The sequence below is a fragment of the Myxozyma melibiosi genome, assembly GCF_037950935.1.
Source record: "Myxozyma melibiosi strain Phaff 52-87 chromosome Unknown BZA70scaffold_21, whole genome shotgun sequence".
Lineage (NCBI taxonomy): Eukaryota > Fungi > Ascomycota > Lipomycetes > Lipomycetales > Lipomycetaceae > Myxozyma > Myxozyma melibiosi.
The window spans coordinates 1-18,679 of NW_027042935.1; the positions used below are offsets into that span (position 1 = coordinate 1).

At 52.5% G+C, this 18,679-nt stretch overlaps 7 protein-coding genes across 7 annotated transcripts; 4 read left to right on the forward strand and 3 right to left on the reverse strand.

The window, feature by feature from the left end:
- Positions 1-109: 109 nt before the first annotated feature.
- BZA70DRAFT_298028 (uncharacterized protein) lies at positions 110-1,553 on the reverse strand (the record flags this gene model as incomplete). Its single annotated transcript, XM_064914588.1, has 3 exons — positions 1,411-1,553; positions 184-1,358; positions 110-134 (listed from the first exon to the last, which is right to left on the reverse strand). The coding sequence occupies exons 1-3, from the start codon at positions 1,477-1,479 to the stop codon at positions 110-112; spliced, it is 1,269 nt and encodes a 422-aa protein (XP_064765389.1). The 5' UTR covers positions 1,480-1,553.
- Positions 1,554-1,796: 243 nt separating this feature from the next.
- BZA70DRAFT_270118 (uncharacterized protein) lies at positions 1,797-4,572 on the forward strand (the record flags this gene model as incomplete). The annotated part of the gene is made up of 6 exons (XM_064911252.1): positions 1,797-2,853; positions 2,908-3,292; positions 3,350-3,513; positions 3,581-3,995; positions 4,022-4,263; positions 4,322-4,572. 6 exons carry the CDS (start codon positions 1,797-1,799, stop codon positions 4,570-4,572), a joined length of 2,514 nt encoding a protein of 837 aa, XP_064765390.1.
- Positions 4,573-5,529: 957 nt separating this feature from the next.
- Positions 5,530-8,596, reverse strand: BZA70DRAFT_286323 (uncharacterized protein). Its single transcript, XM_064913850.1, has 6 exons — positions 8,296-8,596; positions 8,086-8,234; positions 6,249-8,025; positions 6,059-6,122; positions 6,007-6,008; positions 5,530-5,959 (listed from the first exon to the last, which is right to left on the reverse strand). The coding sequence occupies exons 1-6, from the start codon at positions 8,411-8,413 to the stop codon at positions 5,820-5,822; spliced, it is 2,250 nt and encodes a 749-aa protein (XP_064765391.1). The 5' UTR covers positions 8,414-8,596; the 3' UTR covers positions 5,530-5,819.
- Positions 8,597-8,848: 252 nt separating this feature from the next.
- Positions 8,849-9,989, forward strand: BZA70DRAFT_298030 (HD domain-containing protein). The gene is made up of 2 exons (XM_064914589.1): positions 8,849-9,471; positions 9,543-9,989. The coding sequence occupies exons 1-2, from the start codon at positions 9,093-9,095 to the stop codon at positions 9,869-9,871; spliced, it is 708 nt and encodes a 235-aa protein (XP_064765392.1). The 5' UTR covers positions 8,849-9,092; the 3' UTR covers positions 9,872-9,989.
- Positions 9,990-10,055: 66 nt separating this feature from the next.
- Positions 10,056-12,194, reverse strand: BZA70DRAFT_120513 (glycosyl transferase family 4-domain-containing protein). The gene is made up of 2 exons (XM_064909498.1): positions 11,391-12,194; positions 10,056-11,325 (listed from the first exon to the last, which is right to left on the reverse strand). The coding sequence occupies exons 1-2, from the start codon at positions 11,720-11,722 to the stop codon at positions 10,143-10,145; spliced, it is 1,515 nt and encodes a 504-aa protein (XP_064765393.1). The 5' UTR covers positions 11,723-12,194; the 3' UTR covers positions 10,056-10,142.
- A 1,088-nt stretch (positions 12,195-13,282) lies between these two features.
- Positions 13,283-15,461, forward strand: BZA70DRAFT_120479 (cation efflux family-domain-containing protein). Its single transcript, XM_064909497.1, has 2 exons — positions 13,283-14,384; positions 14,446-15,461. The coding sequence occupies exons 1-2, from the start codon at positions 13,519-13,521 to the stop codon at positions 15,284-15,286; spliced, it is 1,707 nt and encodes a 568-aa protein (XP_064765394.1). The 5' UTR covers positions 13,283-13,518; the 3' UTR covers positions 15,287-15,461.
- A 481-nt stretch (positions 15,462-15,942) lies between these two features.
- Positions 15,943-18,667, forward strand: BZA70DRAFT_292369 (peptidase family M1-domain-containing protein; the record flags this gene model as incomplete). Its single annotated transcript, XM_064914372.1, has 3 exons — positions 15,943-15,974; positions 16,073-16,183; positions 16,267-18,667. Coding segments are annotated over 3 exons (2,544 nt in total), but the record flags the coding sequence as incomplete, so codon positions are not given.
- Between the last annotated feature and the right edge of the window lie 12 nt (positions 18,668-18,679).

Consider the following 18,679-nt stretch of genomic DNA (forward strand, 5'->3'; position numbering starts at 1 on the left):
ACAGTGGCCGAGAGTGTGCCGAGGTACTGAAACGTAAACATATACCCTCCGCCTAATTGCAGCGTATAATGTGAATAGATTGAGAAGACAGATAGAAGCCAGTGAACCATCAGAAGCTCGAGGATGCTGGGTAGCTGCGAGGTCGTAGGGTGAGCTGCTTGGGCTATGAATAGTGTAACAAACGACGTAATCAGAGAGAAGTAACCGATCGCAATAATTGGCAGGTCAGAAGAGTAGATGATGGCAGGATTGTGGCCGGTAAACATCTTCACGACGGTTATATTGACCACAACAAGGAAGAAGAATGTCACTGGCATTCGAACCCAGCCATACGCGGTGACTCTTACGACCGGATGCTTGAACATGACATAGTACACTATATAGCCAATCAAAGTCGGACCCAGAATAGCAAAGAATAGCGAGAATCTCGCAAACCCGGTCATAGAGAAAGCCAGCGGTTTGTGTCCGTAGATGTCGAAAAATACGCCCAGTTCATCGGCATTGTCTTCAGCTGCCACATAACGCTCTCCGGCCAGGAAATTCGTAAGTCGAAGCGCGTTGTCAATCATGAATTTCACGGAGCTCTTATCGGTGCTCTTCAGATTGTCCAGCGCGGTATGATAGCGGGATCGCGGCTTGTAAAAAGCCATGTCAAGGCCATGAAGACCTGCCTCGGAGTATGGCTCAAAGTCTGTTTCGCTGTGAACCACACCGGTCTTAAAAATGTCCTGCATGATCACACTTCCGAAAGCAGGACCTGAGCCTGAAAATGCTTTCAAGGCTTCGTAGCTTGAGCTGCGGAACAGAGCGGTACGACCACCCGCGCCAGCACCTTCGAGATTGATGAATGAACTGACGTATTTTGAGACGGGATGCTTGATGAACTGGTGAGCACCAAAGAGATTTATCTCCTCGCCGGTATTGAAGTTCAGTACCACGTTGTGAAATGGGCGGTGTCCAGAGAAATACTCGAGTAGCTGCAGCAATGTGACGACGCCGATGCCATCGTCGGTCGTGCCGTAGGCAGTCGCTACCGAGTCGTAATGTGCAGAGACCAAGACTCCAGGAGTCCCAGAGGTACCGTGGATAACGACATATACGTTTTCTCCTTCCCAGTAGCCGACGTTGCTGTCGTATGTGATAACAAAGCCAGACTCGTCCGAGATGACGTCGATGTGCTCCGAGTTTGCAGACTTGGTCGACACCGTCTGTATCCGGTCGAGCAGATACTGGCGAGTCAATTCGTGCTGGCGAGAGTTGAAGGAGTGAGGCCGAGTCGAGATCTGCGCCAGATCTTTCCATGCAGCATTGACTAGAGCGCTGGAATGTGATTCAGAAGCAGGCAAGGCGGGTCCGTTCTCGACCTGATAGAGCCATGCCACGAGGAGGCCGTAGAGACAAATGAGATACGATTGAGACCGCGGTGATGCTGGCCATGTAGTGCTCGAAAGCGAGTAGGGCCGATCGATGGAAGCGCATTGTGGAGGAGGTTGGTGAACAGCAGCAGATCGCGGACGACGGGCTGGTGAACTATTATTTGTCGTCATCGTCCGGTGTTGGTTTAATCTCCACGCGACTTTTCGTTTCTCCCAAAACAACTTCTAATTCTGTCTCCGCACTTGCACCAGACCGGCGATGAGATAAGCCGCACAGGGAATGTGAGAGGGTTAGGCTTTCCCGATTGGGCGCGCACTCCTTGCTCGACGCAGTGACAGCAGCAAAGCCGGGCAGCGGCAGCAGAAGCAGCAGAAGCAGCAGCAGCCCGCCAGACGCAGACACGGGCTCACCACGCAATCATGTCTGCGTTCTCTGTTGGCCACCGCCGCCGTGAGCGCGGGTCGGCCGACGAGCACACCGACACCGACCGCGACCTCGACCGCGACCGGCTCCAGAAACGCGACCGCTCCCGCTCGTCCTCGCACTCGCTATCGCTGCCCTTCTCCACCTCCTCGCGCTCGCGTTCGGTCGACTCCTCCGCCTCCTCCTTCCTCTCCCGCTTCCGTCGCTCGTCTGTCTCGACCGCCGGCTCGGACGGGCCTACGACCCCCACAGAGCCGCTCATTCCTGTCCCGCCGCCCGTCAACGCGAAGAAGCAAGCCAATCGCAGACGCGCGCGCACTCTCGAAACCATTCCGCAGAACGCGGCCACCACCCACTCGCGTCCGCCTCGCAGCCTCCGTCCTCACCGTCATTCGCACTCGGCTACTCGTTTGAATAGCGAAGGGTCGCATGGATCATCTACCTCTCTTCCGCACCGACTAAGCAGCTCGCGCAATTCTGTCTTCTCCTTCCAACGTCGTAACGTGCAGGACCTCTCGCGCTCCAGGGTCACGTTCGAAGAACCCGACCATCCGCTCCATGAGACAGATTCCACCACCTCTCTACGTTCGAGACCTGTGTCGCCGTCAAACGACTCATTTCCGAACCTACCACCGCCGTCCGTACGCCTCATTACGCCGGATCTGCCTCCTCAATCCTATCGTCCGCGCTCGCTGATGTCGTCGCTATCCGAATCTGATATCCATGTGTCCACCACAGACGATGAGAATAGACACTCTATCTCTGGACTCATGTCTCCCGCATCTGATACCATGAGCAGTGGATACCGATCACCGACGCGTCCGCTCTCACCGACCCCTTCGTCATCTTCCTCATCATCGAATCAGAAGAGCTTTGCAAAGCTGAGAAAGAAGGTTGCCTCTGCATTCTTCAACCACTCGCCCGCGTTTCGAAGTTCGGCCTCGTCTCCAACCAAAGAAACGCCTTCTATTACGTTCCCTGTCCAAAGCGCGTCGGATCTGCACATCAACGTGCCTGATCTGCGGCATCGTAGCTCCGGCACCTTGCATCCCTGTACGTTGCTCGCCTCATGACGTTGCTTATAGACAATGACTAACTGTATCTTAGCCTATCTTGCCCGCTCGCTCTCAAATGTTTCTCACTCAAGCCGGCTTTCCAACACATCAGCAAATATGTCCCCGACATCGAGTGTCCAGCGAACCCGTGCGCGCAGCCAGACTTTAAACTCACTCGATAACGACCGACGCGCCAGTGTCCGACGTGACCTACCACAACTCAGCCAGATCACTGGACTCGCAAACCTCTTCTCGCTAAAGCTGCGCACTGGAAGTGAGCCGAATTTCGCCGAACTGAAAGCAAAGCCACAGCTCGCGTCCTCGACTTCGATCGCGACCATCCCCACAGGGCCTTCGTCTTCTCCAAAGCATGGTAATTCACCGCTACCGCATATTACTCTGCCTGATCACGAGGACGAAAACGAGAGTCCTGCAGAGTACCTCGAGAGAGTCGATCGTCTGATTAGCCGAAATTAGCATTACTGTTGTCGAAGGACGACTCGTCTTTTCACAAAAAAGTCCTGGATGTGTTTTGATTTTACTGATGAGCCTATCGATATGGCGCTACGGAAATTTACAGTTACCAAAAGAAACACAGCAGATCGATCGCGTTCTCGACGCGTTCACTACTGTAATCCTGAAATCTTCTTTTCCAAGGGTGAGAATCTGTTCAAGTTTTTTTAATCTTTATGTTCTTGTCTTTCTAATGTCTTATTTGATTGCAGACCAGGCGTACGTTATCGCGTTCTCACTCATGATCCTCCACACCGATGCATTCAACAAAAGCAACCGGCACAAAATGCAAAAGTCAGACTACGTTCGCAACACGCAGACCGAAGGTATCTCCAAAGACATCCTAGAGTGCTTCTATGACAACATCACATATACCCCGTTCGTGCACATGGAGGAAGAAATTGATCTCGGCACGCCGGCGTCTGAGAAGACCTTAGAACGCCCGCCGCTGCAGAGGCACCGGAAGAGTTTGGTTGGTCTTGCGAAGCAAAGTAGGGAGCCTATCGACCCCTACAGCTATATTGTTGAGAACCGACTCTCGGAATTACGTCCTCCGGTCTCAGACGTTTTACGAAGCACCGAGAATCCGTATTCTTACTCTGGAACGCTCCACAGTTCAACGTCAAGGTGCTCCATAGTTTGTTCATCAATAGTCCTCTACTTCAAATCCTTCCACCGCGTTCGCGCCAGTCGTCTATAATGATGGAGCCGAGTATTCCTCGCGAACCTTCGCTCAGTTATATCAAGATTGCAAAGATTGGAATTCTCACGAGCATCGAGCGTAAGAGGCGGAGGATGATCAAATCGAGCTGGAGATCATGGGGTCTTCCTCACGCTCTCGCACATCTATTTTTTCCGCGACGTGAATTGGTGCGTGGATTGATGGATCAGTTGAGTGCGTCAGTGAGTGCGGACGAGAACAGCAGTACCGTTGTGTTTATCCGCCTATCCAGGGCTTTCACGCCGACGAGATGCTCGACGCGGCTATCAGAAACACCGCAGCTCGTTTGTGATTGTCCGAGGAAGCGAGGAGGACTGGTTCATGGCAGACTCGCCGGATGAGATGAACGACTGGATCATCAAGATCAACTACGCGTCAGCATTGAGTACTTCTGGTGCAAAACTGCAAGGCGTGGAGTTGAAAGAGAACGGCGACCCATTGATGCGGCATCTTGTCGCAGTCTGCGTCCCGTACAAGATCTAATCCGTCAAGTCCGATCATCGGATCCTTTCTCGCGCGCGCACTCCGCAGCCAATACTCTGACGGAGAGCGACGCGCAAGCGCACTATTTCTCGCTCTTCTACGACGACGGCACGGTGAAAAACCGACTGTCGGACGCAAGTGTGGTCGTCCATCACGGAGGATCACTCAACGATTGCGTTCGCGCTCGAAGTCTCCAGAGGTAGATAACCGGTACTAGAGAAGGAAGCTTTACCGCCTGACGCAGACCAGAACCGCAAAGCATCTCTCGATCCTCACGCCCATCCTTCCGCGCACGCGGAAGCACTGATAGCAGCGGTCGGTCCTCGAAGATCGACATCGCAGATAAACGCGATGCGAGTGCGCTGCTACCGAGAGATTCTTGTCAAAGGAATGGGACTTCTTGAGTATAAGCTCTCGAGAAGCAGGTTCGGATCCTCGCTGACGGCGACTGCGCGCAGCATTATTCAAGTGCTACTGATCCCGAAAAACTAGCGGTCGTTGCATCTGAAAACGACGAAGGAGTTGCGAATGGCGATTACGAAAGCACGACTTTTGGACGCGCCATGTAGGCTCTCTATTTTACTTATTTTTTTTTTCGTCCGTATTGCTCTGATCCTGTTTCTATTTCCATTATGGTTCTTCTTATTGACGTTATGTGGCATGGTACAAGAAGGCGTTTAAAGTGATTATCAGTTTCTCTTTCTTTTATTTTCCTCTCATTTAGTTTGTCGTTTCATGTATCTAAGCATTTATATTCCAGAGTTTCCGGTGAGGATGTCGGCCGCATCTATCTTTTGTTTTCCTATCATTCCCTTGTCATTCTTTTTCTTCATTCCTTTGCAGTTCTCCTTCTCATTCATTCCTTTTGTATATTTTTTCTTCTGATAGCCGCTGTGGTGGTATTCGTCGACGCGGTTTCTTCATCTATCTTTTATATAGGTGGGCGAGGGTCGTATGAGGATGTATATAGCTGTTGTGGATAATCTAAAAGTTGTTTTTTCTCATAGTAAACTTGCTCCAATTTTACTTTATTGCTATCGAAACGAAATAACTCCTCGAGCTTCTGTGAATGGGTGGAGTGGCCGTGCATCATATAGTGGCTTCCGGTTGCTTCTTTGGGTGATAAAACCCTACACACTCTGAGTGACCCACTGCACTTGTACTGTAAAAGATATTCACCAAGCCGTTTATATACATAAATCTATATCTATATCTTATACCAACAGCCAAAACATCACTAAGCCACTTCACACCCCCCAAATCTCTCGAAGCTCGTCGCGGCAGCTATCAACTGCGCACCCCGTCGTCGCTGCGATTTCCTGCAATACCTGGAAGATCGTCGCATGCTCGCTTTGATGCGACATCAGCTGTCCCGCGATTTCAAGCTCTGAATCAAGTACGACCAGCAGGCTCTGTTAAAACGATTAGCACAACCTCTGAGCAAGATAAGTAAAATATTAAGATAGGGAGCAGGGGGAATGCGCACCGGTTTTTGTTTGTCTGGGCTATTGCGCAGATCTGTTTTGCGTGCCATAGCATGGGCGGAGTGGCTTTGCGTATTTGTAATGTCGTGGTTTATTCTGCTTAAGAGAAACGATGTGTGGTACAGCTGGTTACATAGGCTAGAAATTGGCGTTAGCGTGTATGTTATAAAAAATATAGGGAGGGGAACATACTAGCTGATCCATTACCGTACAAAACTGTCGGAAACGGGGAAACGTCCCGCCCATCCTTTTCCTCCTGGAAGGCAAACAGTGGTAACATGTACTCCGGCCTCCGCTCAACCCACTCTCGTAGCCCATTCCACAACTCTTCCCACTCCCCGTCATAACCTAAAACAGAAGCGTTTTCGTTGGGCAGCTGCTCCCACGGGCCATGGCTGTCAGCGTACCTTCCTTCTCGGGATATCAGCGCAATCACGCGCGCGGCAAGGAGAAGCGAGTAGTTTGCGTAGGAGTCGCAGGCACGAGAGGCTTTTGCCGATAGCCAGTGGGACCGAAACAATGCACTGATAGCGTTCACAGACATTGCTTGCGTGATGGTGCCGCCGTGGTTGCGGATGATTGTGGGTTCTTCGCCAATCATGACGGTGGCGATATCCATCCTTGCCAGGCACCAAAACATAGCGCCTCCGAAACCGCTGGTCATGCCTGTGATGTTGCAAGCTGCTAGAAGAGAAGCACAGGCAGTTACATGTCGTCGTCGGTGATTTGATTTGGACCCCATGAGTTCAAGTCCGCATAATATCACACAAGACGCAATGACTTCCATGCTACAGCTGGGTAATTCTGGAGCAAGATACTGCAGAAAATCCCAGTATATATCCAGCGTAACTCCAGGCGGGTAGTTCGAATCCACGCATTCAAACTGCTTCGAGGAAATGGCGAAAATCGCGTAAAGGAGAGCGTTGTTTGTAAGAGCCATGCGCGGTATCTCGACAGCAAAATGGTGGTCGTTGTTGCAGAGATCCAAGCTATCAGCGACGTTATCGACGTAATTCCGCAATAGCCGTGCTTTGTCGAGACTGGAGAGCTCGCTGCGACTGCGGATTTGTCCTGGGCAGATATGTGAGCGGGAGGTTGAGGTGGACCTGCTCGTAGCCTCAGATAAAGCAACCTCGATGCACTCGAGGAGGTTTATATGGAGGTCTTTGTAGGATATACTGATATCGCCAAGAAACTCCGCTTCTCCTTCTTCCTCCTCATCGTCCTCCGCGCCATCTTCCTCATCCTCCGACATCCCAGACGATGTACTATTCGACTGTGATCCTAAATAGCCTTCAAAATCAGGCGAGCATGATGCCGAGTGAATTCGTGGCAGCGAGATTGGTTGTCGAATTTGGTGGCTGTGATCGATCTCAGCGATATTTGAAATTGATATCCTATGCTCAAAGTTCTCTGCTCTAAGTTGTTCGGGATACTTCTCACGAGCAGCAAGACTGCCTTGTCGCCACAACCCGGTGTCCAGCCCTGGCATGCTAAACTTGTTCAGCTGAGCTGCGTCAGAAGCAGAAGACGATCGGTTTTCAGAAAGATTCAGAATAGTACGCAAGCTTGCCCGCTCAAGATTTGGTACTGCAGATCCGTTGTTGTAGGAGATTGTGGAGTTATCTGTTGTGGCTGAGGTATTGCTTGCTGAGGAGTCGCTGCGGTCACCAGGCTGTCTCGAAGGCTCTAACTGCGCAAATCGGGTAGTCTCCTGATCTGTACGGGCGTAGCCAGACAGATCTGTGGCTAGAGATACACCTTCAAGTAGATAGATTTCCGCTCGTTCGGCGGTGGAAACCTCTTCATGAATTGTCAGTCTGCTATCTGCTGGCGCACGGGTGCTGCTGACTCCAGTGTTCGCCAACGGCAACTCTGAACTCTGCTCTATAGTTCCATTGTCTGATTCCGAGATTTTGCGCTGTCGCTTCTTGGGAGGCCCGTTACCTCGCGGGCCGTCGCTAACAATCTATAAATCCGAATCAGCCATAACTACAAACTGCGTCCTCGAAAATGCATAAATACATACGGTGAACTGGGACACGCGAGGAACAACCGAAATGTGCCCTGATGCCGAGATGTATCGGGAGTTAGACTCCTGGAAAAGCCCTTTGACGCTCCATTGACAGTCTAGTTTCTTGGCCGCGCAGTTGTCGCAGGTCGGACGCTTCTCATCGCCTGTGGGGTAAGACACATGTCAGCAGGGATATATCGAAGGATAGATGTAGCAATTGCGTACATTTGCGGTGGCGTGAGCGGCAGGTCAGACACCCTGTACGCACACGACGTCGAGGGGCCGGGGCAGATGCCGGAGAGGGCTCATCGTCGGTAGCTCCGGGGCCTTCGGCAGAACCCATTTGCGAGCCCGAGAAGGGGAGACGGCGTCTAGCTCAAAGACAGGTGCAGAGATATATCCAACTAAAACTAGAGGCAAGCAAAGAAGAAGAGGAAGGTGAAGCAGAAGTGAGTTGCCTCAGGCTTCTTCTGAGCAGGACCGGCGCGGAGAGACAGAGAGAGGATATGTCGTGAAGCCGGGCTCGAGACGGATGATGTCAATTAGCCGGTCGGGTCGAAGCCGATTTTGGATGCGGGGAGGGCACCGACTCATCAAAACGTTCTTTGCTCTGCGGTTTGTCTTTTGCTTGGAGATCAGTAGTAGTTTGCACAGAAAAGAGATTAAAAAGACGACTCAATTGAGTTTAAAGATAGCTCACCATGACATCCCCTCGACCACTCTTCAAACTGAGCTGCCTGAAGCTTCTACCTACAAAATAGTAGTACTTGTCTTTTTGCCAATTATATTCGTTTTATGAGTTTATGTAGCAGACCAAAGAGTGGCTGCAGACTGGCTCTTGTATTTCACACAAAGTCGGCTCTTCGGAGCAGAGGCCATATCTCATCAACGCTTTTTAAACTTTCATCATCGTAAACAACAAAAAAAGCTCTCGGACGCGGTCGGCCTTTTTACACCCTGTGCTTCCGTCCTCGAGCTCACCGCCGTCGCGAGAAGAACCACTCAGAAAGATATTCACTAGAATGCAAGTTCCAGCCGAGGCCTCAGCGACAACCGGATCCGCAGCCTCGACGGCTGCGAACGGCACCGAGCCGCTGCAACAGCAATGGACGCCGGAACTCGCGATTCCAAAATCGATCCTGTCCCTCCCGGCACCGCTGTCGTTCTTCAGGATCCTCAGGTTTCTAAAGACCCAGCGCCGGACAGGCTGGCTTGATAAGGGCATTCAGCATGGCAACGCGGAGTCTATCAGCGATCATATGTATCGAATGGCGGTTATGTCTATGCTTGCTCCGCCGGAGGATAATCTTGATAGTCGAAAGTGTGCGATGATTGCTCTCGTGCACGATCTGGCCGAGGCCGTAGTCGGAGATCTGACTCCTTCCGACCCTGTCGGCGCTGGTACATTATCCCTTTTTGTTTCACGAATTTTGTGTCTTGTATCTAATCATCCTCCTGTGATTTCCGGACAGACGAAAAACACCGACGCGAGCGTGAAACGATGAACTACCTCGCCGACCTCATCCGCCCACTAAACCCGGACGCAGCCTCGCAACTATACACACTCTACCTCGAATACGAAGAAATGTCAACTCCCGAGGCCCGGTTCGTCAAAGATCTCGACAAATTCGAGTTTTTGCTGCAGACGGTCGAGTACGAAATGGACGTGCTCGAGGGAAAGGAGGATAAGAAGGTCGAGCTGGCGGATTTTTTCAAAGCGAGGAGTAAGATAAAGCATCCATTGGTGAAGCAGTGGCTAGGTCAGTTAGAGGACGAGCGCAAAAATGTCGTGGGTCTGTGATTGCGTTTTGTCGTTTTATCTGGCCATGGTCGATTTTTGGATCGTCTATAGGAGCTTTTGTTCTTTCTTTGTCGCATTTTTCTAAATAGACACCCATGCTAATTATCTAATTTACACTATACATCTAATGACTTGCTTCATGTTAATATTACACTTGAGATCTAAAAACCACCATCATAGTAGGAGAGGCAGCCATAAACTGGGATGAGTACTTTCTGTATCAGCACTGCAAGTCCCTCAACAAATACTTTTATCAATTCTGATCCAAGAATCAGATATTATCACGCCCAAATATTATAGGCGCAATCGTGTGTCGAGCAGTCAAACCAACCATACAAGTGAACCCCTGGATCAACAACAAAACCAGCGCCAGTCTATCTTCGCGCAGAGGTCCTGTCCACGTCAGGATCAGGTTGATGAGCGTCATGTTTGAGGCCGAAGCAATTGCACCGGTCTTGGAATCGTACTCTAGGTGAATGAGTTTGAATATACTCATAGTGCGAAGCAATAACGTCTGTAGTTTGCGCGGCTTGGTCGGGAAATATACTCGCGACGGCTCGAGAAGACCTGTCTCGGTATTCAGCTTCGGCAGCCGATGGCGCGGGCAATCGACGAGATGAAACAGTTGAGGAGCAGAGTACAAGAAATTGAACACCTGCGGCACCAAAAAAAGCATCAGCGTCTTTGCGAAATGGCCAACGATACCGACCTGCGCAAGCACCATTCCCGCAAAGTAGCAGTACGTGTCGCCCACGAATACGCGCGCTGGGAACCAGTTGAAGCGAAGGAGGGCGAGCGTGACGGCCACGAGCGGTAAGGTGAAGTATGTCGAAAAGAGATGCGCTTCCGTGCCTGGGTGCTCGGGAAGACCAAACAAGCGGCTTGGGAGGATATAGAGTGCGTCGTTGAGGAGAAGGAATATGGCGATGACGAACGCCTGGCCTGCTTCTAAGCCGTTCACCCCAGCGAGAATGTTGATTGAATTCGGCAGGAAAATTGCCAAAGAAAGCATGTAGACGTAGTATAGCGCTCCGAGATCGATCGTGGTCGGGTACGCCAGCGATTCTGGGAAAAACACCTTGTACGCAAACTCAGGCACGACGACCCGCGTCACTCCAAAATCGACATAATACACAAACATCATTGGCAATGCAGCAATCGCAGGCATGAACAGCTTATTCCGCCACCGAATGTCAAACAGATCGTCGGCTACACCGAGGACCAGCATGCTAAATAAGGAAAGCAGAGCGGCGAGGTACTCTGCCAGCTTTGAGTGTGGGAACATGCGTAGTGCGCGACCTTTGTGGAGAAGCTCGACGGCTGCGTCATAGCCTTGCTCGCGGTTTCCACCGCCTGAAGTGCTGGTGACGTAGTATTTGTAAAAGAGAAACGGGATAAAGAAAAACATAGAAACGAGGTAGACAACCGCGCACACCGCCCCCATTGTTTCGGCACTGTAAAGCAATCATTAATATCATTTCTCGTGATCTAGAAGTCAAAAGAGGCAGAGCAAACGTACATAACTGGCCGATCTTTCTTTCCCAAATCCTTACCAAAAAACCCAACTCGAACAAACTCCGGCGCCAAAATAGGAATCAGATTGACAGTAATAAGATATGCAAGGATTGAGAACCCGACACATGCTTTCAAAGGATCATACAGCGACGCATCCTCTTGCGAATTGAAAATAAGTGATAGCGCCAGTCCAATCGCCAAGAGCGAAACCAGCCGCGAGACAAAAGTGGACTTGACGGTGATTGTGCCCGCTGGTAGATCGACTGCCGATTTCGACCCCGACGACGACGACGCGTCAGGCTGATCCTTTGCAGCAGCTGGGATGGCGTTCGACATTGTATCTCGGTCAAGCGAGCACAATTGTGGTTCCAGAAGGCAGATTCGCTCAGGTTAACATATGCAAATATCGCCGTCTTCCACTTTGAGTGATAGAATTGCTTTGTTCTGTGCAAGACGACAGACAGATCATGGAAACTGCCACGTCTCACTCTTGCGCGTTCAGGCCAGGCCCTGCTCGCGAGATATTTCGTGCACGTGCTTGATCGAGGGGTTTGTGTTTCAGCACTGATTGGAAGCACTTTGCTCAGGTCATAACGTGGTGTCCATTTGTTCAGATTCTTTTCTACAGCGGAGGACAAGGTGTGGCTATGAAGGGAAGTTTGAAGCAGAATAGAAACAGAGGCAGGGTCTGCACAGTGACGCGCGAGGCTGCTCTCAAGATGCAAGATATTGCTTCGTCGTATTACCGCCCAACACAGATCTGGTCAGATGCTGTATCAGGCAGTCCGGATCAAAGAGCTCTTTGCGGACCAATGCCTGATCAAGGCTATTAGTGCTCAGTGAATGAAATATGAAAGCAAGAGCAATGGCTGTCTCCTGGCGTCTCGATATCTGGCTATAGCCGTGCCAGCGAACCGCCGTACCGCCGTACAACCCTCGTACTACATGCTTCCCACTTTTCAGCTCGTCACACACATTTCAAAATCTAATCAGGATAACCATAAAACTCTGCTGGTAGCATACCAGCATTCGGATACTCGCTGCTTGACGCTGTACATCCGGCTAAACAGTAGTGAAGAGGTGGATGCCTAGAATGGAAGTGCATCGGGTAAGGGCTGAGTTAAGTTGCGTATTTGGCTCCCACGCTTGCAGAAGGCAAACTGTGCGCCATTTGTGAGCAATTTTGCGACAGCTTCCTGCGCAGATGCTGAGCTTCAAACTTCAGTGACTGTTCAGTGACTGAGATTGGAGACTGAAGGAGCAAGAGAGGAGACGGCCCTGATGGTTATGAGCAAATATGGCCAAGCCTCTTCGCTCGTACTCGTTTTCGCGGTCTGGAGTCAAGGTAGAAACGAGCAAATTCGCTGCTGCTATAAACAACATCCAGACGGACAGGGACCTGCCGCCCTGCCGCATCGGACGGGGCGGAGGTTGGCAGGAGGATCTCCTTGCGTAGATCGCGCTGCCCTGCTCCAGAGCACTGCGCCGGTCCACTCCTACGATGCCGTATACTCTGTATACTTTGACCACCACCGCAGAGCGGGGAACGGCTGGGTGCGGCGCAGTGCTGGCTGTCTGTCGACAGGTTTAGAGGCGGCCGCGGGCAATCAGATATCCGCCGGCTGTGTTTGGCCGGACGCGGCCGGTGAGCGAGTTTAGTGCGGAGCAGATAAGTCGGCGATGTACCGCAGCGGTCGAGGGCGCCCGCGTATTCGTGTTGACAGCCGAACAAGGGTCTCGTGCGGGTTTATTGGTGGTCACTGCGCCGCCGCTTATTGCTTTTATTGTCCTGCGATCTGTTGATGTTTCCTGCTGTTGTCGCTTTATTCGCCCTTCGCTCGGGATCATCGTAATCTGTAGTCAGTGATCTCGTACTTTCACTCTCGGACCGCACCGTCCAGCAGAAATCTCGCCAATATCCCGTTGTTGGCCTGCCCGGGCCGGCGACCTTATTTTTCGGCCGTTCCCCTTCGCCTGCCGCTGAGGCTCACTCCCACCGTAAATACAACTTGACTCCCCGCCCTCCCTGCCTTCCTCTCCCAGGTCCCTCTCCCTGCTGCCTGCTCGCTCCTGGTCCCGGCCCGCTCCCCCCTGCTCCGGCTCCTCGCGCTCGCTCGCTCTCACTCCTCGACATGCCGACCGCATCCGTCGTCCCTCTCGGCGGTGGTCCCGGGCCCGACGAGGGGTTCTCCCCCGTTAAACAACCTGTAGTCGTCAGCTACGCCGTCTCCTCCGACCCCTCCTCCTCCTCCTCGGCTTCGGACCCCCTCGACGACGACGGCGACGACGATATCGAAGACTTCATGCTCTCGTCTCCCCATGAACACGACCATCTGCTCCCCATGCACGACGTGCCCCAGAGTGTCGCGTGCGCTACCCGCCGACGGCTATCGGACTCATCTCAAGATTTCTCGGACGACGACCGCGGCGTGCTCTCGCACCTCTACCGCACCGTCTCCATCGGCGGCTCACTAGCCGCGCAGAAATCCGCTCAAGTCCTGTCCAGCACCGCTCATCAGCTCGCGACATCGCTCGTGGTGTCGTCAAGTAAGCAGCACCACCACTACCACAACCTCAGAGGAAAGTCCGTCGACAGTTTCCAGTTCCGCAGTCGCAGCTCGTCACATGCCGGTGCGCGACTGAAGCTGCACGAAATGCGTGCACAGTACCTGATCGGAAATACAAAGTCTCCATATGACTGGGCGTCGATGATTGTTGACGACAAAACGCTGTCGCGGATGCCCCGCAGGATACGAAATTTTTACAGATCCCAGAATGAGCTCGCGGAGCGATACATGGAAGTCGACAGTCTACTCGATTCAGACATCTCTCACACAATGATCCATGATTATACAGATGGCGTGTCTGCTGCATCACGAAGAACTGCTGTGCCTGCAAACATAGACGAGGAAGGACAGACGCATTTAAATACTGACGCGCGTGAAGAATACTCTGGCATTGTCACTCTGGCAATCATAGTCAATTTCCTGATCAACATGTAAGACTGCCTTTTCTTTTCTTCTTTTTCTTGTCGCGCTTTTACTGATCGTTCGATGAAGATTTCTGCTGGCGGGAAAAGGCGCTATCGTGATTCTCACAAATTCAATCTCGGTCATTGCATCCTTGGTAGACTCTGCGCTCGATTTCTTGTGCACGACAATAATCTGGCTGAGCACAAGCATGGCCGAATCCACCGACTCGACGACCCGATTTAATTATCCGGTCGGCCGTAGCCGGCTGGAGCCGATCGGAGTGCTTGTGTTTTCCGTCATCATCATCGTGTCTTTTTGTCAAGTAGCAGTCGAGGCGATCGAGCGGTTATATAGCGGTCCGCGGGTTCCCGTCAGGTTGGGTCTACCATCGTTTGCAATTATGTCGATGGCGGTCATACTAAAGCTGTTTGCCTGGCTATGGTGCCGGTCAATAAACTCATCGGCCGTGCAAGCTCTAGCCCAGGACGCAATGTCCGATATCGTGTTCAACATCTTGTCAATGCTCTTTCCAATCGCGGGACACTTGTTCGGATACTGGTGGCTGGATCCTTTGGGCGCGTTGCTCTTGTCGATATACATCATCCACCAATGGGTCGAGACCACGCTCGAGCACATCCGCAACCTGTCTGGAGTAGCCGGCGACTCGGTCGACAAGCAAGTCGTCACCTATCTCTGTCTGCGATTCGCAGAAAGCATAAAGCAGGTGACGGCGGTCAACGTCTATCATTCTGGCGATAGACTACAGGTCGAGGTTGATATAGTAGTCGAGGACCAGCTGTCGCTCCGCGATACGCACGATCTGGGCGAGGCGCTGCAGTATGCGATTGAAACGCTTCCTATGGTCGAGCGGGCGTATGTGCATCTCGACTACCGGGGCGATAACTTTGTGGGCCACATCCAGAGATGACTTTTGTAGATCTTGTTTCCGTCATCTCCAGTGTCGCTCTTCCTGCATATAAACGGACATATTTGGATATAGCAACGTCATAACCATGTTAATAGAATCTAATACACATCTGATGTAAGAGGACAGTAAGAAGACATAGAGTTCGCCCCGAGCCGCAGGCCTCTGATGTCGGGCTCTTCCATTTTTTCCTGCTCTTCCCGCGACTCAGTCCGCTCAGCCAGCACAGAAAGAGGCAGCCCGCACCAGCTCCTTCTTCGTGCTTCTTCCTGCTGCTTCTGCTGTCGGACCTCACCCTCCCCGAGCCGCCCGACCCACTTCCTTCGTGAGTTTCGGCCATTCTACCAGGACCAATGCGTCTTTCTCCGCCAATAGCCGTCTTCTCGCAACTCGCGTGCGGTGTTCGCAGTCAGGGCCGGGTAGCGCGTGGGTGTCTACGTTTAGCTCCCATCCGCCAATTCTCGCTGTCCGCGGCTAAAAGTAGAAGACTTCCGCTTCCCGCTCTGCCTGCTCTCGCTCCGTCATCGACTCCATCTCCTCCGAGTCCTGCTCACCTCTCCTCCTCCTCCCCCTTCTCCTCGCCTTCGCTCCTCTCGACTGCTTCTCGAAGCTTACATTACGCCTGTCAGCACCACCACAGCCTGCAACGCGATCCCGATATGCTTGACGCCGTCGTCTCTGGAGGCTACAGGTACCTACTCCCCCAGATCACCGCTTCCACCGTGATCTATTCTCAATTCTCCTCTCTCCGTGCGCTTTGCTGACTTTTTTCTCTTTTTCTTCATCTAGCACCTCTGGTGCGAGAGAGATCCTCCCCCAGAACGTGAAGCCCCTTCACTATGATCTATCCCTGGAGCCTGATTTTGAGAAATTCAAATTCGAGGGTACCGTCTCTATCCTGTACGTATCTCTCTCCGCATCACAATCGGCAATTGTCTCTTTTATTCTTCCCTGTACTCTGACTAACTTCTGCCGAAACACAGCTTGGATGTGTTTGAGACCTCGAAAGAGATCACTCTCAACTCCCTTGAGATTGACATCCACTCCGTCGTGCTCACCCTCCCCGGTGACAAGCTCGTGTCCCTCCACTCCTCTGAGACCAATGATGACCAGCAGACCGTCAAGTTCATCTTCAATGAGTACTTCACCGCCGGTTCGCAGGTCAAGCTCACCATTGACTTCACCGGAATCCTGAACGACAAGATGGCCGGTTTCTACCGCTCTTCATACACCGCCGAGGACGGATCGACAAAGTACATGGCCACCACGCAGATGGAGCCCACTGACTGTCGTCGTGCCTTCCCCTGCTTCGATGAGCCCGCTCTTAAGGCCACCTACGCAATCACCTTGATCGCCGACAAGAACCTCACCTGCCTGTCAAACATGAACGATATCGCTACCAAGGACCTTGGCAACGGCAAGAAGGCCGTCTCCTTTGCCAACACCCCGCTCATGTCGACTTACCTGCTCGCTTTCATTGTCGCCGATTTGCGCTATGTCGAGACCACCTGGTTCCGTATCCCTGTCCGCGTTTACGCCACTCCCGGAAACGAGAGCCAGGGTGTCTTCTCCTGCGAGCTTGCGGCCAAGACCATCAAGTTCTTCGAAGAGACCTTTGACATGCCCTACCCTCTTCCCAAGATGGATATGGTTGCCATTCCCGATTTCTCGGCCGGTGCTATGGAGAACTGGGGTTTGATCACTTACCGTGTCGTCGACTTGCTCTTCGATGAGGAGACCTCCGGCGCTGCCACTAAGCAGCGTGTTGCCGAAGTCGTGCAGCACGAACTCGCTCACCAGTGGTTCGGAAACTTGGTTACCATGGACTGGTGGGAGGGCCTATGGCTCAACGAGGGTTTCGCTACCTGGATGTCGTGGTTCTCCTGCAATGAGTTCTACCCTGACTGGAAGGTGTGGGAGTCATACGTCACCGACAACCTCCAGGCTGCTCTCCGTCTTGATGGATTGCGTTCCTCGCATCCCATTGAGGTCCCCGTCAAGCGTGCCGATGAGATCAACCAGATCTTTGACGCTATCTCCTACTCCAAGGGATCCTGCGTCTTGCGAATGGTCTCCAAGTTCCTCGGAGAAGACGTCTTTATCGCCGGTATCCGCAAGTACCTCAAGAAGCACAAGTACGGCAACACCCAGACTGGTGACTTGTGGGCCGCTCTTTCAGAGGTTTCTGGCAAGGATGTCTCTGCTTTGATGGACTCCTGGACCAAGCAGGTTGGATACCCTGTTCTGACCGTGACTGAGGCTGCCGATGGCAAGAGCATCACCGTCCGCCAAAACAGATTCCTGACCTCGGGTGACGTCAAGCCTGAGGAGGATGAGACCATTTTCCCCGTTTCGCTCGGCTTGAGAACGAAGAAGGGCGTCGATGAGGAGTTGATGCTCAACACTCGCGAGGCCACTTTCCCCGTCGACACTGGCTTCTACAAGATCAACGCTGACCACTCTGGCATCTACCGCACTGCGTACTCTGCCGACCGTCTCGCCAAGCTTGGAAAGGCTGCGCAGGAGGGTCTTCTCAGTGTTGAGGATCGCGCTGGACTTGTCGCTGACACCGGTGCTCTTGCCGCCAGCGGCTACGCTTCCACCACTGGTCTCCTGAACCTCATTTCCGGATGGAAGAACGAGCAGGAGTTTGTGGTCTGGGATGAGATCACTGCTCGCATCGGCGCTATCCGCAGCGCGTGGATGTTTGAGGATGAAGCTGTCAAGGAGGCGCTCAAGAAGTTCCAGCGCGACCTTGTTGCGCCCAAGGCTTCTTCCCTCGGCTGGCAGTTCGATGCCAACGTTGGCCATGTCGAGCAGCAGTTCAAGGCTCTCATGTTTGGCTCTGCTGGAACTGCTGGCGACGAGACTGTCGTTGCTGCTGCCAAGGACTTGTTTGCCCGCTTCGCTGCTGGAGATAAGAAGGCTATCCACCCTAACTTGAAGGGATCTGTCTTTGCCATCGCGCTGCAGAACGGCGGTGAGGCCGAGTGGGAGGTTATCCACAACACTTACCTCAACCCCATCAACACTTCGGAGAAGAACACTGCTCTGCGTTCGCTTGGCCGGACAAAGAACCCCAAGCTGATCCAGAAGACTCTCGACATGATTCTCGACGGCAGTGTCCGTACTCAGGACTGCTACCTGCCCATGGGCGGTCTCCGCACCACTGTCGAGGGAACCCGTGCTCTCTGGGCCTGGGTTGAGGCGCACTGGGACGAGCTCGAGAAGCTTCTTCCTCCTGGTCTGTCGATGCTTTCTTCGGTCGTTTCGCTTGCGACCGGAGGATTCGCTAAGGAGGCTGATGTCGATGATATTGTCAAGTTTTTCGAGTCCCGCAACACGAAGGGATACGACAAGGGTCTTGCGCAGTCGCTTGAAAGCGTGCGGTCAAAG

Bases quoted from the DNA above. Each gene is read 5' to 3' on its own strand.
- BZA70DRAFT_120513 (XM_064909498.1), bottom strand. From the start codon at position 11,722: ATGTCGAACGCCATCCCAGCTGCTGCAAAGGATCAGCCTGACGCGTCG. The intron at 11,326-11,390 runs GTACGTTTGCTC...ATTGCTTTACAG, and splicing joins AAGAAAGATCGGCCAGTTAT to TGCCGAAACAATGGGGGCGG.
- BZA70DRAFT_298030 (XM_064914589.1), top strand. From the start codon at position 9,093: ATGCAAGTTCCAGCCGAGGCCTCAGCGACAACCGGATCCGCAGCCTCG. The intron at 9,472-9,542 runs GTACATTATCCC...ATTTCCGGACAG, and splicing joins TTCCGACCCTGTCGGCGCTG to ACGAAAAACACCGACGCGAG.
- BZA70DRAFT_120479 (XM_064909497.1), top strand. From the start codon at position 13,519: ATGCCGACCGCATCCGTCGTCCCTCTCGGCGGTGGTCCCGGGCCCGAC. The intron at 14,385-14,445 runs GTAAGACTGCCT...CGTTCGATGAAG, and splicing joins GTCAATTTCCTGATCAACAT to ATTTCTGCTGGCGGGAAAAG.
- BZA70DRAFT_286323 (XM_064913850.1), bottom strand. From the start codon at position 8,413: ATGGGTTCTGCCGAAGGCCCCGGAGCTACCGACGATGAGCCCTCTCCG. The intron at 8,026-8,085 runs GTATGTATTTAT...TCGGATTTATAG, and splicing joins CTCGCGTGTCCCAGTTCACC to ATTGTTAGCGACGGCCCGCG. The intron at 6,123-6,248 runs GTATGTTCCCCT...AAATACGCAAAG, and splicing joins GTACGGTAATGGATCAGCTA to CCACTCCGCCCATGCTATGG.